The sequence below is a fragment of the Haliotis rubra genome, unplaced genomic scaffold (genome assembly GCF_003918875.1).
Source record: "Haliotis rubra isolate DU_JTF1 unplaced genomic scaffold, ASM391887v1 Scf844, whole genome shotgun sequence".
Lineage (NCBI taxonomy): Eukaryota > Metazoa > Mollusca > Gastropoda > Lepetellida > Haliotidae > Haliotis > Haliotis rubra.
The window spans coordinates 350,615-368,411 of NW_025767573.1; the positions used below are offsets into that span (position 1 = coordinate 350,615).

At 43.9% G+C, this 17,797-nt stretch overlaps 1 protein-coding gene across 1 annotated transcript in view; it reads right to left on the reverse strand.

The window, feature by feature from the left end:
* Nucleotides 1–17,797, reverse strand: part of LOC124262541 (multidrug resistance-associated protein 1-like) — a 75,440-nt gene that overhangs the window by 29,251 nt on the left and 28,392 nt on the right. The window contains 10 exon segments of the mRNA XM_046697048.1: nucleotides 648–815; nucleotides 2,452–2,628; nucleotides 3,742–3,868; nucleotides 4,174–4,240; nucleotides 4,927–5,011; nucleotides 6,594–6,740; nucleotides 7,499–7,636; nucleotides 9,162–9,227; nucleotides 12,340–12,594; nucleotides 13,436–13,613. Coding sequence (XP_046553004.1) covers nucleotides 648–815; nucleotides 2,452–2,628; nucleotides 3,742–3,868; nucleotides 4,174–4,240; nucleotides 4,927–5,011; nucleotides 6,594–6,740; nucleotides 7,499–7,636; nucleotides 9,162–9,227; nucleotides 12,340–12,594; nucleotides 13,436–13,613 — 1,408 coding nt within the window.

Here is a 17,797-nt window from a genome sequence, read left to right on the forward strand (position 1 = left end):
GACAATAACATATAAAAGCATGCGGCTAAAATTGAGCATATGTTTACAGGGGGTTTTTTTCATATAGTGTACTGTATTACCTTTCATTCAATAAGCATATGCCATAAAATAATATCCACTGTTTCTGACTTTCAGAAAACATGACTAATCTTGACAGCACTTGTTCCAAAGTATGAGAAATGTTTTACAGAGTCTTGCAGGCTTGTAGATATTATCAACCATCACATTTAAAAGACCCAATCAACAATTTGAAGACCCTATTGAAGCACATATGAAACATAAGCAGTTGAATATACACAATGTTCCTCAAATGTAGGACCAACCATCGAAGGGCAGTAACTCAGGTACATCGCTACACAGGGAAAATTTTGTTTCCTGATGACGATCAGTTAAGACATATTGTCATTGCAAGGTATTATTCATTTATCAATTTTCTTTTAAAATATTAACTCAACAAGTTATGCTAAAATAAGGGTCATGTCAGAGCATATCACCGGCAATTCGGGCCTTTTCTATGCTAAAAGCAATTCAGGGCCTTTTTAGGGTAAAACATTGAAATACCAGGCTTTTGCATGCCTGCACTATCCTCCTCATGGCAATGAAAATCAATGGAAAATTACACAATTCTTGAGGGTACGAATGTCTACCTTTCCAGAGAGCATTCCATCTGGGCCTATGACCTGGTCGAAGATGTGTTTGCCAACATGGGAGTCAACGGCGCTGAGGGGGTCATCCAGCAGGTACACATCAGTGTTCTGGTACACGGCCCGAGCTATAGCCACTCGCTGCTTCTGTCCACCACTCAGGTTGATGCCCTGTCAACAGGACATACAGTATAGGGTGAGTTAGGGGAGCAACATGTCATCATGATCAACAGGCTGTCTATCGTAAGTCAGCGATGGTAAGCAACATGTCAGTGTGATCAGAGGGCCCTTACGCAAGGCAGTCTATCGTAAGTCAGCAGTGGGGAGCAACATGCCAGTGTGGTCAGAGGGCCCTTACGCAAGGCAGTCTATCGTAAGTCAGGGATGGGGAGCAGCATGTCAGTTTGGTCAGAGGCCATTACACAAGGCAGTCTATCGTAAGTCAGAGGTGGGGAGCAACATGTCAGTGTGGTCAGAGGGCCATTACGCAAGGCAGTCTATCGTAAGTCAGCGGTGGGGAGCAACATGTCAGTGTGGTCAGAGGGCCATTACGCAAGGCAGTCTATCGTAAGTCAGCGGTGGGGAGCAACATGTCAGTGTGGTCAGAGGGCCATTACGCAAGGCAGTCTATCGTAAGTCAGCAGTGGGGAGCAACATGTCAGTGTGGTCAGAGGGCCATTACGCAAGGCAGTCTATCGTAAGTCAGCGGTGGGGAGCAACATGTCAGTGTGGTCAGAGGGCCATTACAGCAAGGCAGCGGTGGGGAGCAACATCAGTGTGGTCAAGTCAGCGGGCAGTGGGGTCAGCAAACATGTCAGTGTGGTCAGAGGGCCATTCACGCAAGGCAGTCTATCGTGGGGAAGTCAGCGGTGGGGGCCACAACATGTCAGTGTGGTCAGAGGGGAGCCATTCACAAGGCAGTCTATCGTAAGTCAGCGTGGGGAGCAACATGTCAGTGTGGTCAACATGTCAGTGTGGTCAGAGGGCCATTACGGTCAAGCCAGTCTATCGTAAGTCAGCGTGGGGAGCAACATGTCAGTGTGGTCAGAGGGCCATTACACAAGGCAGTCTATCGTAAGTCAGCGGTGGGGAGCAACATGTCAGTGTGGTCAGAGGGCCATTACGCAAGCCAGTCTATCGTAAGTCAGCGGTGGGGAGCAACATGTCAGTGTGGTCAGAGGGCCATTACACAAGGCAGTCTATCGTAAGTCAGCAGTGGGGAGCAACATGTCAGTGTGGTCAGAGGGCCATTACGCAAGGCAGTCTATCGTAAGTCAGGGATGGGGAGCAGCATGTCAGTTTGGTCAGAGGCCATTATGCAAGGCAGTCTATCGTAAGTCAGCGGTGGGGAGCAACATGTCAGTGTGGTCAGAGGGCCATTACGCAAGCCAGTCTATCGTAAGTCAGCGGTGGGGAGCAACATGTCAGTGTGGTCAGAGGGCCATTACGCAAGGCAGTCTATCGTAAGTCAGCGGAGGGGAGCAACATGTCAGTGTGGTCAGAGGGCCATTTTCTTAAGTATAGTTGTTAATATATTGTATATTGGTTTTCACAAAGCAATATTTTTAACTCTTCCTATCACCTAGCTGACAACCATGAAGCTAATCAAAAGATAAAATAGCCAAAACTCATAGCATAAAGACAATTGAATGAATCTAAATTATCATGTGAAACTGGAAAACAGCTTGACCACATGGTGAAATTCATACATTGCAGTGATGAACAGTCACAACTGGTATGGATCTGTGACACCTCTACTATGCACAAACAAAGATCTTCCAGGACAACATGTCTTCTCCTCACTCACCTTCTCCCCGATCTCTGTTTGGTCTCCAGCAGGCAGCATGTCTATGTCCGGGTCCAGGGCACACGCTCCAACCACCTTTCTATACGCTGCCTCATCAACGGACTCCCCAAACACGACGTTGTCCTTGAGAGTAGCGTTCTGTATCCAGGGTTGCTGGGATACATAGGCAACACTGCCCTGGAATCAGTACACCCACAGTGAATGTCACTCATACACCAGCGTAATTAGTAGCATTTGGGATCTTAACACATCTTGGCATGCAACACCACTTGCAATGACACTGTACTCTGATGTCTATGACTTTAGCTACTTATATGAAGACAGCAAAGTTCTGTTAAATTTACACTAAATTAACACTAAATTATTCTTTTTCGGAGTGTATCAATACCAAAACATGTATGAATCCTAACATCGATTTGGACATCAATTTCTCAGAGCTTCAACCAAAATCAACTAGTGGACATGTCAACAGAGAAGATGACTACTGTCCAAGTGAGACACTGTAAGTAATCAAACAACTCAACACTGAACATGACTTTAAAGGCACAATGTCACACATTTTTTACAATATTTTGACCTTTATTTTATATATTGGGGGCATATGCACACACTTTGCACAACTGTCGCACGCTGTGTTGTCGGTGTTTGCCGAACTGGTTTCAATCACACTTTGTGCGTAGGATATTCATAAAGAGAGCTCCAAGGGACATAACTCCATGAGGTTCGCTTGAAATAATATCCAGCTGGTAGAGGGCACGAGAGTCAATCTCATGCAGTGTTGCATTACTTCATTTGAACATTGTAATCTAGATACACATTTTTTTCTCGAATAAACGACATGGAAGCTTCCCTGAGGGCTAATAGTTGGTATTATTGAGAGAAATGCATTGCATATTTTTAGAGAAGTGTGGTGTGACATTGTGCCTTTAACAGAACGAACATGATGAATAACAATAACTGCATAACAATACAGACCTCTTGACACAATGACACCTCCAGTGCTCAGTCGGCAAGCTATAGTCTTCATGTATGTATGTGTGTGTCTGTCTACTGCACTCAGCAATATTCCAGCTATATATTAGCAGCCTGTATATAATCAAGTCTGGCACAGACAATCCGGTGATTGATATAAGCAGCCATCAGAGTACACTGACTCAAGATTCACCGAGTCACCAAGTCTGACCACTCAATCCACAAGGTCCTCTTGTGATCCAGGGACCAATTCTACTCCTGGTCCCTACAGGTCTCAAGTCTAGGAAAAATAATGAACCATCTCTGCAAGTCACTGACCTTGACATTGACTGTGCCTGATATCTTGTCCATCTCACCAAGGAGAGCAGACAGCAGGGAGGATTTTCCTGTCCCCACTGCCCCGACCACAGCCACCAGGGACCCCTTCTCCACAGACAGGTTGATTCTGGAACCAAACAACGATTCACATTACCTCTAGCTACTTTAAAAATATCTACTGACCACAATGTAAGGAAATAAATAGAAAGGGGGCCTAACTGAACTCCATGACTCTTTCTGCATTTTTTGGAGGTATTTTAATTTCTGGCAAATGGTTACTGATTGTGCTTTTCAAAGACTGTATCAAGAATCTGTCAAAACGAAGCACATGTAGTGTTCCTGTAATCTCTACATACATTAATGACTACAATAACATGAGGCGAAACCATATAATCGTGTTTCTCCAGGGAGACAACTCTGATTACTACTTACTCTTTGAGGGTAGTAGCACCATCTGGGTCCCAGGTGAACATCCCTTGGTCAATACTCACAGCCAGCTCTGGAACAGAGTATAATCAACATGTCAACAAGGCAGGACATCTTCAGAATAGTTAGGAATTGACTAAGGAGATATAAACATGAAAAACAGAGTACACTCAGTTTAAGTCCCCAAAAGGTGATTTTCCACAAGGCAGGCACACAAGTTTTTTTACTTTTTAACTCTAAATGAAAAAATATATCAAAGTCGATTCAACAACTGACAGCTTTTTCAATTAACACAAATCAAGTATAGGCAACAATACAAAATCAGTTGTATTTTTTATCCTGTTCCCAGTGTTAGCCTACTGAGACTCCACACAACAGTACAACATGAATACTCTCATCAGACACAGCATACCCAGCGTCAGACAGGGAAACAAGCTCTTTTAATGCCGCCATATAGCTGGAATATTGCTGAGTGCGGCGTAAAACTTACCTCACTAACTCACTCTTTTAACGCCTTTTGGTACATTGCCTTCAATGAGTGAGTGAGTTGGGTTTAACGCCGCTTTCAGCAACAATTGAGCAATATCACGGCTGGGTACACGAGATATGGGCTGTACCCATGTCGCAACTCGAACCTGGTCTTTCAGCATGACAAGCAAAAACTTTGACCACACAGCCACCCTACCACCCTACATTCCATACAGAGGCAGTACGTGTGGCAACTGTAACACATTGGTGACATAAGACTGTAAGACTTACTGTCTGGGGGATTGTGCTGCACTGCTGATGGGTCCAGCTCCTCCAGCTGCAGGAAGTTCTGCAACCTCTTCAGTGACACACTGGCCTGTTGGGAGCAGAAGACAACCACAGCATCACAATCTACATCTTCACAGTTGCTGGTGTCTGCTGACACCATTAAACAATACAACAACACTTACAAGTATCAGGTGAGCTTACATACATACACATTCAGACCGTCAGGAAGGTAAACCTTAATGATGACATCAGCCTCCCACACCATCATCTAAAGTTATGGTCAGATAATCGTTGGGATTGCTAAGCCTAGTTCACCTCAAAGATTCAAGTCTACTAGCTCAGGTTAACGCTAAATACACATGACTACAATGTGGATCTAGAAAACACAGATCACAATGGCTTCCTTAAAAGTTTCAGGGGAGATAACCTTAATCTGTAAGGTTTTAACTCTTTCAACAAAAGGAAACTAGCAACTTTTACTGCTCTGACACCAGAGACTCTGAGGTGATAGATGATGCCTACACATATCAAAGAAAATATTACCTTCCAAAACAACATAGCTACAAAATGCCACTAATCCTACTCTCTCTCTCTCTCTCTCTCCCATGAAGGAACAGACCCCGTGAGGGGTGTAAATGTTCCTGCGTTGAGTGTGCTGCCCAGCCCGCCAGGGTGGCACCAACAGAAAAATTGTTTAAATATTTTTGTGGTTTCTTTTTCCATAAAAGCGAATGTATGTTCGCAGCATATTTTTGTGTTTTCAAACATAGATAAAAACATAGATATAGTTCACTCGGTCATGACATGCTCAGCTGCTTCAGACGAACTACGATGTTTGCAATAGGCATTCACAACTTGCAACCTCTCACGCGAGTATGAGATATAATATCGATATTCATGGACATGCATGGAGAAAATATACAGGATGTTAAACACATAATGTTAGTGAGGACGAAGTCATTGGGTAATCTGGTTGTTTGCGAGTAGCGCAGTGGATTGAATACATGGTAGAGATTGGGCTTGACAAAATGGCCACCGACGAAAGCAGGAAGACAAGTCAGGATCACATGGCTTGTAAGATGGAGAAAAGACTTGAGTTTTGCACAAAAAGGGTGTGGGAGCTGATCTTACACATCCTTAGTACAATGTTACCACATTTATAGACTGTAAATCCATCGTTGGTCCATGTTTTCTTTCAATTTAGTAACATTTTGGGAGAGCTGTTGGAAACCACGTCTGGCGAGCCGCGCATGCGCACACACATACTGATAATAAATATTCAATAGTACTGCGTAAAATAGTTTCTAAGTTTAAATCTGTCCATTAAAAATGGTGAATTGAAATGTAAATAATTTCAAACATGTGAAAAATGATTTTTCTAATAAATGAGTCCTATATCAGGTAGGTGTAAAAAGTTATATATCATTTTTATGTGACTCCAGTCTGTTATTTATTTGCTTATATTAAGATGTAGCATACAAAAACAGTGTACACTCAGTTAGAGGGGACGATGAACCTGCCTCTGGGGGACTCATGACTCGGTGGTGGGGATGATCATGTACAAAATAGAACATCATTAACAGGACATCTCAAAGACAACTTGCCACGAGGTGACATGAGGTGACATGGTGACTAACGCTGTGTTGAAGGGTCTTGTACCCTCAACTGACCTGGACGAAGTTGGTGATGACCTGGGGCAACATGGAGAGAGGAAAGCGGAGGATGTTGAACAGTGACAGTGCCACAAAGGCCTTCTCCGCATCCAGGACGTTGTTGGAGTCTGACATCACATACACAGCAAACGTTGTCAGGGAAACCTGGGGAAAGTTCACAAGCAGCATTTACAGGAAATCTGTTAATAAATGTTGACACAGGTTACTACACTGAGATACCTACCACAAGCATCACACTAGAACTAGTCTGGGTTAGTGAGGGAACCAGTGTTTGTGGGACAAGTTATCTCTCTCTGCATGATTTTACTTTTTTACCAAATTTTCGGCGTATGTTCAAATGAGGCCAAGGATTTTTATTTGCAGTTCGTTTCCATTCAGCAGGTCGAGACAGAGTAAAAGATGTGAGACAGGGTAAGTTTTAAAATTATCATTATTTCAAATCAGCTCATGCTTCACTGGATGGTATTTTTCAAGTACAAAATCTCAACAATTTTCCAATGTTAGACCCTTATATCATACTTGTATCAATACTAGCATTGAAATGGAACACAACAAAACAGCACTTGGCACCAGTGATAGCTGTACCAAACGTCTCCTGGATCACTCAACACATGCTATAAAAGTAACTGGGTGTCACTAGCACGAGCCCAACTTCTCAACAAAATAAACTTGTCTACAATAAACATGACAAATGATCATAGAGAAATAGGTATGTTGATGTTTTCTTTGCAAATAAAGCATACGTTTTATTGAAAGCCACTGAAAGTTACCAATTACACATGCAATATGGACAGAAAAATCGGCAACCTAACACTGAAGAACTACTTTGAGAGGCATTTTTCCTTCACTGAAGAACTAGTTCTATGATTTTCTGTCATGTGCACTCTCGCATGTTGACTGACCATGAAGGGTGCTGTGGTCCATGTGAAGGAAGACAATGCCTGCAGGTAGGACGACTTCTTCAGCACCTCCAGCTCCTTGCTCCGGATTTCCAGGATCTTCTTCTGGAACGATGGCTCCCATGCATACAGCTTCAGTACCTAGAGGGGAGGTTTATAGAGATGTGTCATTATATCAAATATATCAAAACAGTCAAGCAAAGTTTGCAAAATGAAGCTTAAAGTCAAAATATTGTGGAGAATGGGGTGTGATGGTTTGGGAAGAAAGTACCCAGCATAATTTTTATCAATCATATTAATCGGTGACATATTTGGATGAGATACAACACAAAGCTGTGAGATTGTATAGTTTTATGTCATGTCTTAGCTGTATTCCACCAACATCTCACTGTAGTCATGGGGAATCGCATCTTAGCCATCAGTGAGAGAAGCAAACAATTTGACCACAAAACCGCCCCTAACACCCCTTAAAATGTAATAACCATGGTCTGTTATTAAAAGGTTTCTCACAATGCAGTAATTGTGGGTACAGTTCAGACTAAAGGTAAGGTTCCTGCAAGACTCTTAATTGTGCTCATGATTCTCCCCCAAACAAGTGATGGACTTATGCCAACTCCCAGTTTCAGAAGAAGTGAGGTGAGGTGAGGTGAGGTGAGGTGAGGTGAGGTGAGGTGAGGTGAGGTGAGGTGAGGTGAAATTGGGCTTTACGTTGTACTTGAGAATATTTCGCTCATATGATGACGTGCATGCGTGTGTATGTGTATGTGCGACTTAAGCTGGTTTTATAGTGCTAGCCCACTGAGATACCTTGCCTCAGTGAAGCATGAATACCCCGCTCAGACACATTATACTGACTCCGAGCCGACCAGTCCTTGTTGTACCCATTAATGCCGAGCGCCAGACAGGGACCAACAAGTACCATATTTTAACGTCTTTTGGTAAGACGCGGTCGGGGATCGAACCCACTACCTTCCGCTCTCCGGGCGGACGCTCTAACCACTACACTTTGGAGGCGGTCAGTTTTCAAAAGAGTGAGTGATGAGTGAGTTTAGCTTTACGCCGCAATCAGCAATATTCCAGCTATATGGCGGCGGTCTGTAAATAATCGAGTCTGGACCAGACAATCCAGTGATCAACAGCATGAGTATCGATCTGCGCAATTGGGAACCGATGACATGTGTCAACCAAGTCAGCGAGCCTGACCACCCGATCCCGTTAGTCGCCTTTCACGACAATCATAATTATGTTTTATGAAGGTTCATTCTAACCTGGACCTTCACGGGGTCAATTTTTCAGAAGAAAGATGGCTACCTGCCATATGTGATATACATACAGGTATATTGCCTATTTGGTGACATTTAAAGAGTGGTTATTCAAAATAGTTAGGACAGGCAGTATGCCAACCTGACCCGAACAATAATGAGAATGATTGAGTGATGCCTTTAGAAATATTACAGCAATTTCATATCAGGGAAAAACAGAAATTTTCTTCAAATATTGAACCCAAGTGGGGAATGAAACCTGACCCGTAAGAGTGAGCACTCTAATCACTGGGCTTCCCCACTGCCCATGCATACAATAAACATTGGTGAACAAGTCTTAACAACTAATCATCAGAGCAGTAGAACACTGATTATTGTTCTCATACAAAGCCTGCCAGACGTACCTTCATTCCATTCAGGACTTCATTCATCAGTTTGATCCGCCTGTCTTTCAATGCCATCTGCTGAACCTAAAATACAGACACTCAAATGTTAACAAAAACATCCAAGTTACCAGTACTTTTTCAATAAAATCCAAAAATGATGATACACTTAATATTAAAGACCAAAATACACAAGGAATTCTCGTATTGCAACTCATGGCTAGCAGATAATGTAATTGTTTTAGTAAAATTGATATTTTATACTTATCCTGACTCATGATCTTTTGCTTATCTCCCTCTTCTATGCGAATGTTAGTGGAACACTTGAATCCCTTGTAGTTCCCTAAAGCGGACGTAAAAGTTCACTCACCCACGAAGTTACCTCCCTTTTCCCGCGCAAACAGTCATGTGACCAGCCATACTTGCCACTCTCTCCTGAATATAGCCAGTGCACTTGGATCTACTGTGAAATCTGAAGTGTCTTCAGCGGGGAGGTCGGGAGGGCTTGATCTCATGAGTCAGAATAAGTATAAAATATCAATTTTACTTTAAAAATTACATATTTTTCCTTATCCTGACTCATGATCTTTTGCTTATAGAATCCGACGGATTGGTGGTGGGTCAAGCCACTTTCTGGATTCATCAGCTGTCCTTAGATACATCCTGTATCCCCCCCATGGGAACTGCATAACGGCATTTCCTAGATCCTATTCTTCAAACTTCCGTTATAACTCAGGGGGACCACAATCTTGTCTTACTTCTCTCTCAGACAAGTGAATCTTGTAGATTCATGTGGCTTAAGATATACTAGTATCTTCTTTTTACTAGTTATCTATGACAACCCATAGATTATGATAAGATCGTTATCATAATTGAGTTGCGACCCCTTCACGTACAGGAAAGATCATTACCCGTACAGAGTCCGAATCACTGTGTACGCTGCACTCTGTACCCTTCTCGCAGTACTTGTGAGAAGTAGTCGTCCTCCAATATTCCCCAATTTTCCCAGTACCTTTGTAAACGTCCACCCACTGTCGATGGTTGTACAGGAACTGTTGGGGGTGGAAATGTCCAGTCGTTCCAAACCCCATTTTCAGCGTCTAGCTCCTCTCGAACTTCTGGGAATACGTCCTCTCCCAGGGTTCCCTCTGTAGTTTCCAGATGGGCGATGAAAAGAGCTCTTCCCGCCCATGAAGCTGGAGAATTTCTTCTCTTTTGCCTTCTGAATACCGGAAAACTTTGACTTGTTGCTGTACTTCTGTGAAGTATGGCGAATGACGTTGGCCAAAGTGTCTATAGACTTGATCATCATGACTTCTCTTGAGTCGTGAGTAGCTTCCTTAGCAGCTTCATCAATCTCCCCTCCGAAGAGGGGGCACCACCCAAGGAGCTCTTAGCAGAGGTTGGGTAAATCTGTCACTCCAAGAACAAGATGCTAGTAGACCCTGTCTACATAATAAGGTGAGACCCGCCGACATTGAGGCCAAGTGATCCGATATGAAGTGTTGGTCCTTTTTCTGAGTTAGTAAAGCTGATAGTATCATCCTATCCTCTTCCGACCTAGGGTTTCTTGAAATTTGTTATCAATGCCTCATTGATCGCTCTAGACCTTGCTAACCCGAAGAAAGTTCTCCTAGTTGAGGTGTCGAGTTAAGCCAACTTTTTATCCTCCACCTTATAGGCCTTGTTCCGTGAGTCATTAACCAACTTCATGTTGTCGTCTAAGTCCGGCCCTCTCATGAAGGGATCCATATGATGTAGAGGAAACCTCCCAGCGTTGAATGATGGTAGATGTTGATTCTGATAACGAGTTGCTTTCTCAAAAGCTGTGCGTAGGTTCATAGCCACCTTGGATATCGGTTCAATTGGTGGAATCGTAAGAGAGTCATTTTATATGTGCATGTTTCATCCAATTCCTCCAATCCTTGGAGGGGTACTCTAAGTCTAACCCATTAGCTATCCAAGATGTGACCTCCGCTTCTGAGAAGACGTAGTCACCCTGTTCATCAGATAGTTCCGAGTCAGTTGAACAGTGCTTTCACGATCCATGCCTTCGCATACCTTCTTGAGATTCTTCCCTTCGCGAACATTCCTTTCGCGAACATTCCTCCGAACGTATGTGAGGACTGCGGGATCTAGATGTGGAACGGCTGGATCTCGGAGAGGGCTTCCTAGACGTTGTCAAACGTTGAGGGTTTGCAGACGTATCTCTCGTAGTCTCAGGGACGTTCGCGAACCTTCCATCTTCATTCATGATGACTGAGTCTTCTGAGTGTGAGGAACGTTATCTTCAGTTGTAGACCTGTGAGGCGTAGATGTAGGTCTATCAGGTTCGCGAAGGTCCGAGGGTCTGCGAACATTGCTTGCCCCGTAGGGTTCTGCCGTGCCTCTGCTTCCTCGGCGAACCAACGCTCCATCATGGCCATCATCTGCATAGTAAACTGTCTCATAAAGTCGCCCGGATCGGAGTTCTGCATTGTCTGGGACTGATGCGGCGTGGATGAAGTGTACGCAAACGCTGAGGTGTCTAAATATAAAGGACATAATGCCATATATGGGACTCCAGTGCTCGCCCAACCATCCGCTTGGGTGAAAAGGGAGAGAGTGACAAGTAAGGCTGGTCACATGACTGTTTGCGTGTGAAAAGGGAGGTAACTCGTGGGTGAGTGAACTTTTACGTCCGCTTTAGGGAACTACAAGGGATTCAAGTGTTCCACTAACATTCGCATAGAAGAAGATAAGCTAAAGATCATGAGTCAGGATAAGGAAAAATCTTGTGTAACTAAGGGAAGCGGCTAAGGCACAATCACAAGCTATTACATGTCATTACTATTTAACCTCTACTCTGTCTCTCAGGAGTTGGGGTGCAGAAGTGGCCCGGTACAGAATTGGCCCCATTAATCTTTTGGGATCATGGGTGTGAATCCTGGATTTGTGGGTCAGGTTTCTACGTCTCTCTGTGCACATCAGTTTTCCAAAGTGGAACATGTAACATGGTGTAAGACCTGCATCCCTTTTGGCTTTTTTCTCCAACAATAAACTTCTGTGCCATGACTGAAACACTCACTGACCAATCGTTCACACAAAACCACCATAGTTTTAAAGAAACTATCAATGCAGCTTACATTTCAATGGTTCCGTAGGCAACATTGCTGCTGACAGCAGATAGTGGTCACATTGACCCCTGTGAGGTTCCTACCTGAAGGTTCTTGGTCTTGTTGGCGATGAAAGCGTTGATAGGGATGAGGAGGACCATGACGCCCACACCGGCCATGATGGATGGCCCCAGGGTCTGCCACAGGAAGTAGAGGGACACTGAGATCTGGAAGGGTCCGGACCAGATCATGTGGAAGTATGTCGTTAAGTCCATGAACCGCTGAGCATCCACAGACATTAGGTTAGTGATTTCACCAACCGTTGACGTCTTCCTTGCAGAATTGGACAATTTCAACGTCTGAAAGAACAACAATCTCATGGACTGTCAAGCTGACCAGCTCACCAGATCTTATTTCCTTGTGAAACTAACCAGTAAGGGTCTTAAGTCAAGTGGAGACAAGTAACATAAATGACTAGTTTGTTTAAAAGTATGTCCCAAATGATCTGTGTAATGACAGCATCAGTGAATGGGTCCGGATTCCGTGACTTAACTGCTTGCAGGAAGTACTCATGTCACTTGTGCCATGACAAGGTGCCATTGGATATAGCCAAGTCACATTATCTTTGTACAGCAGTTCTCCATTAGTGTCAGCAGCTCCCCATTAGTGAGTGAGTGAGTGAGTGAGTGAGTGAGTGAGTGAGTGAGTGAGAGTTTAGCTTTAGTTAGCTTTTAGCAATATTCCAGCAACATCACAACATGGGACACCAAAATTGGGCTTCACACATTTTATCCAAGTGGGGAAGCGAAACCTTGTCTTCAGCATGATGAGCGAACACTTTAACCACTAGGCTACCCCATCGCCCCCAGTTAGCGTTTAACAATTGTGAACATAGCAAAAACCATCAGAACAATCTAAATGTTTACCCAAGTGCATCAAGAAAACGCTGTTTAACAAGTGCATTCAAACAATCTATTCATTTCCAATATTAACATAAAACGCTGATTTACCACAAAGCAAACAGTTATTTTTTTCACTCAGGCAGTTAAGAAAGTATTCTATGTTTTTTTAAACAGACATTTTCAGCTTCTTCCCATGGACTAATCTCCCTGAACTCTGCAGCAAAATGTCCAACCAAGGACTAATCTCCCTGAACTCTGCAGCCAAATGTCCAAGTCTGTCTTCACCATAATGACTAACCTTCCTGTATACTGCAGCGATGATGACGGTCCTGAGCCTCATACCCAGGACGAGGCAGCCATGAAAATACTGATGGAGGATGAGGGACTGTACTACAGCCACCAACACCAGAATCACTGAATACAGGTAGCCTCTCCACAACATCTCATCCTTGTTCTTGGTGAAGTTGATAAGGAGTCTGGAAGGAAGAGTGAGTGAGTGAGTGAGTGAGTGAGTGAGTGAGTGAGTGAGTGAGTGAGTGAGTGAGTGAGTGAGTGAGTGAGTGAGGAGTGAGTGAGTGAGTGAGTGAGTGAGTGAGAAGCGAGCATGCATTTATTACTATTTAAGTAAAACATAAATATTTTTTATATTTGTATACTTATTCTGCACTACCTACTTCCTGCACTTATTGCTTACTACTAAAAATGTGGCTGCCAGAGGATGTTGAAACGTAGAACTGCGAGACCTGTTGGGTCTTTGGATAGCAATAATCTGAGGTGGCTGACATCACCTTCCGGTGATGCGTGTGCAGATGATCGTCAGAGGACAAGGAAGTGATCGCAGTTCTTTGTTTCAACAAAGTGGTGCAGTATTAGATAAAATAATTATCATCATCATATATTATTATTAACTATTACTATTATTGATCACTTGCATTAACTAACAAATTTCAAAAAGACATATTGGAGCACATTATCATTGCAAGTTACATAGCGTAATATGCATGTGTATGACAAAAGACAACAAACAAGAGTGACTGAAATGCTTGACAAGCCTCAGGCACCAACACTGGGAACCTGTACAGTTTTCATCCCAGATCAAATCTAGTTCCCTAATTTCATTTGGAATTTCCTACTTTCATCGAAGTTGGTTCACATGTGAAGCAGTTGAAGGTACATCTGTGAAGATGATGACACTTACCGTATATTACCGTAGATAACCCAAATTTTGAGGACTGTAAGGGGGTCGGCTTATCTATGGATTACACTTTTGTCAAACTTTTTCCAGGGGTAAGAAAACAACATCGTATCACGTGTCAGTAAAGACGTCAAATTTGCAATTAAACATCACTAGACATGATTATTTTCCTTTTAAGTTCTAAGTTGTTTTTGCTGGGCATTGTATTATTTGCAGGGATAAAGATTACCGTGTGTATTTGAGCTGGAAATAGCAATCAGCTGTGCACACGTTTCCCAGCGATCAAGTTCAAACATGCACAATAATATAACGGGATGAATTCTCACGCAGTCATCAGTAAAATATAATACAAAATACTATTATTTAACCCAAAGAAATTATATCCTAGCATTGTGTAATTTTAATTACAAATTTTGCTCTATAAATGTAAAATATATATAATCAACACTAAGATGATACGGACCCTCGTGAACGTGGTAAGTGGAAGTTGTACGCACATGGAATGGGGTAAAATAAGAAAGCCATTTAAATTCACACATTTTTGCTGATGTTACTGTAAACTAGCAGTTCATGGAAAATGAGGCGGTAATCAGTTCGTGATTGTTGATAATATGATGTGAAATTGGCTACCGCGGTTGGAGCGAAAAATGTACCCTCATGAACGTGGTAAGCGGAAGTTGTACGCACATGGAATGGGGTAAAATAAGCAAGCCAGTTTGTTGACATGTGATCGTCCAGCTACAATATTGAAAATTTTACCATAAATTGTATATTTATATACTTATCCTATCTCACGGTATGCACCTCTCTTCTTCTACGACCATGTGTGGAAACGTGCTGTAGGCTAAGTTGAATCAAATCTTACTGGCCTCTGACCACCCGACCTCTGCCCTCACTCCGACAACAGCACCTGTCAATCATCTCCATAAGCATGCAGCTCGCTCAGATGATCACGTGACTACCTGTGCCTGTCATTCTCGTCTTGGAGCTTCCAGTAATCTGTGATGTGTGGCAGGTCAAGTGGGTATCCATCGCGTGAGATAGGATAAGTATATAAATATACAATTTATAGTAAAATTTTCAAATTATTAAACTTTTCCTATCTCACGGTATGCATAATCCCACGGTTGGTAGGAGGGCCGCAGATTACCCTGTCAATACTTACAACCGTGAAGACGCATAACCCAAGGAGACCAGGAAAAAGCACCAACACCCGATATGCAAACTCCAAACTTGAGATGGGTATCTTCAGGTAACCCCTTGGCTTACACAGCACAAAAACTCTAGGGAGTGGGCGCTCCCGAATTAATGTTGTTTTCTTGACAAGCAAAAGGACGCATTTTGGCAATTAGGCCCCGCCGCCTCCGCGATTAATCAGGTGACCCCAGTGAATTAAAGTCGAAGACCTTAATCTGGCCAGTCCCTAATTCGGAACTACCCCCCACAGACACACGCTTGAAGGCGGTGAAAGAGGGAATAGCCTGGTTGCTCAATTATTTTAACGTTCAGTACCAATCCCCCTAACTTACCAAAGGTGAGAAAGGACTTAGGAGCGGAACGCTCCGAAAACCATGTAGGTAATCGGAAATCAACACTTCACTGACGTAATTGCTCAAAGAGTAAAGGTCAGTAAGCGGAATGTTGACCATCTCTGCATGTAGCACAAGACTTGCCTCACAGTCCATCCAGTCATAGTTATGACAGTGCAGACACGCCCTAGTTCCCTAGGTGAGAATGATCTAAGCCCAAATAAAAAAAGTACCATGACATGGATAACATCGATATCTTTTATTGTGTACAGAGCAAAACCGACCAAGGAAGGATTGCTTTATCTATGAACACGGGCCGATGACAATTGCTGCGCCAGGACCAGGCGGCTGAATTGATGTAGACCTTCCACATCTGTAACCGAGAGATCCTGCAGGTAGTCTGATGCGAACACAGTATCTGATTTAAAAAAACATCCCTCCATGATGGAATGGAGGAAACAATTCCTGTAAAGCGCCATGGTGCAAGTGAGAGCCCGAGTCTCATGAGGCTTCGACGTCAACGGTGGCGGTAGGTCAGCAAAGGCATAAGCCCGCAGGATCGTAGTTCTCATCCAAAACGCCAAGGTAGTGCGTGAGACTTCCGAGGCGGAGGCAGTAGATAATGGAATGAACAATCTCTTACGCAATCTGTGGCGATCCTTCAAGGCAGCTAGATAAATCCGTAATGCTCGAACCGGGCATAAGGAAAGATCTTCTATGTCATCTGGGCCCAAGATAGTAGACAGCGGCAGGATCGTGAACGTGTGATCCGGCTGACCTGGTAACTGATTCTTGGCGAGAAAATCCCACCGCAAACCAAGGAAAACTTTAGCATGTCTAGACCTCTCAAACCGTATCCGAGAAACATCGAGAGCGTGCAACTCAGAAATACGGGCAGCTATGGCCAAGGCCAAGAGAAAGAAGGTCTTACAGGAGACATGTTCAAAATCTTTCTCCTCCAGAGGTTCATAATCAGCTGACGTGAGATGAGCAAGTACAACGGAAAGATCCCAAGCTGGAGGCTGGAAGTTCCGGCACTGATCAGCAAGTTTGTAAGAACTGAGGAGAGACTGGAGTTCAGGGACAGTGGACACCTTCACACCCGAGGCCAACGCAATAACCGTGTTAAGGGCAGCCAGGTAAGTAGATAGCGTGAGAACCTTTAAGGTTTCTAGAGGTTCGGAGATGCTGAAGGTACTCTGCCACCATCTGTAGGGACACCGTAGTGGGAGATGTGATGCCCTTCTTCCTGCAATACGCTTCAAAATTCTTCCACTTGTCATCGTAGAGTGACCTAGTAGAGGTGCGATGCGCTGTAGTGATGGCAGTAGCAACACGCTTCGAATAGCCCTTGGCCGTGAACGACTGCTGTAAATGCGCCAAGCGTAAAGATGGAGCGTGAGCGAGGGACCAATGTAGCTGGTCGGAGTGCACATGCACCAGTAGATCGAGCCGATCAGGAAGTGGTACAGGATTTGGTTCGGCTAGTTCTTGAAGATTTACGAACCAACTTCTGGCCGGCCAGTAGGGCGCGACCAAAAGTAGTGTCATCCGCTGAGTTGGGCGCAGTTTCACTAGTATGCGAGGAAGAAGGGCCACTCGCGGAAACTCGTAAGCGTTCAGGTCGTCCCACGGAATGATTAGAGCATCGTGGTCCCAAGCCAGAGGGTCCGGAATCGGTGACACAAACAGAGGCAGCTGATGGTTGAACCGAGTGGCGAATAGATCCACTGTCGGAGTCTTCAACGGAAGGCAGAAGGTCTGGAACACCTGAGGATGTAATTTCCATTCCGTTGGAGAGGGACGACTCGGCCGGGACAGAGAGTCTGCGATGACGTTCACCCCCGGAATGTGTGGATGGCTCGTACAGAAATGTTGAGAGAGTCCACCAGGTCGAAGAACTGTTGAGTCCAATGCAGGAGTTGAGTAGACCCCG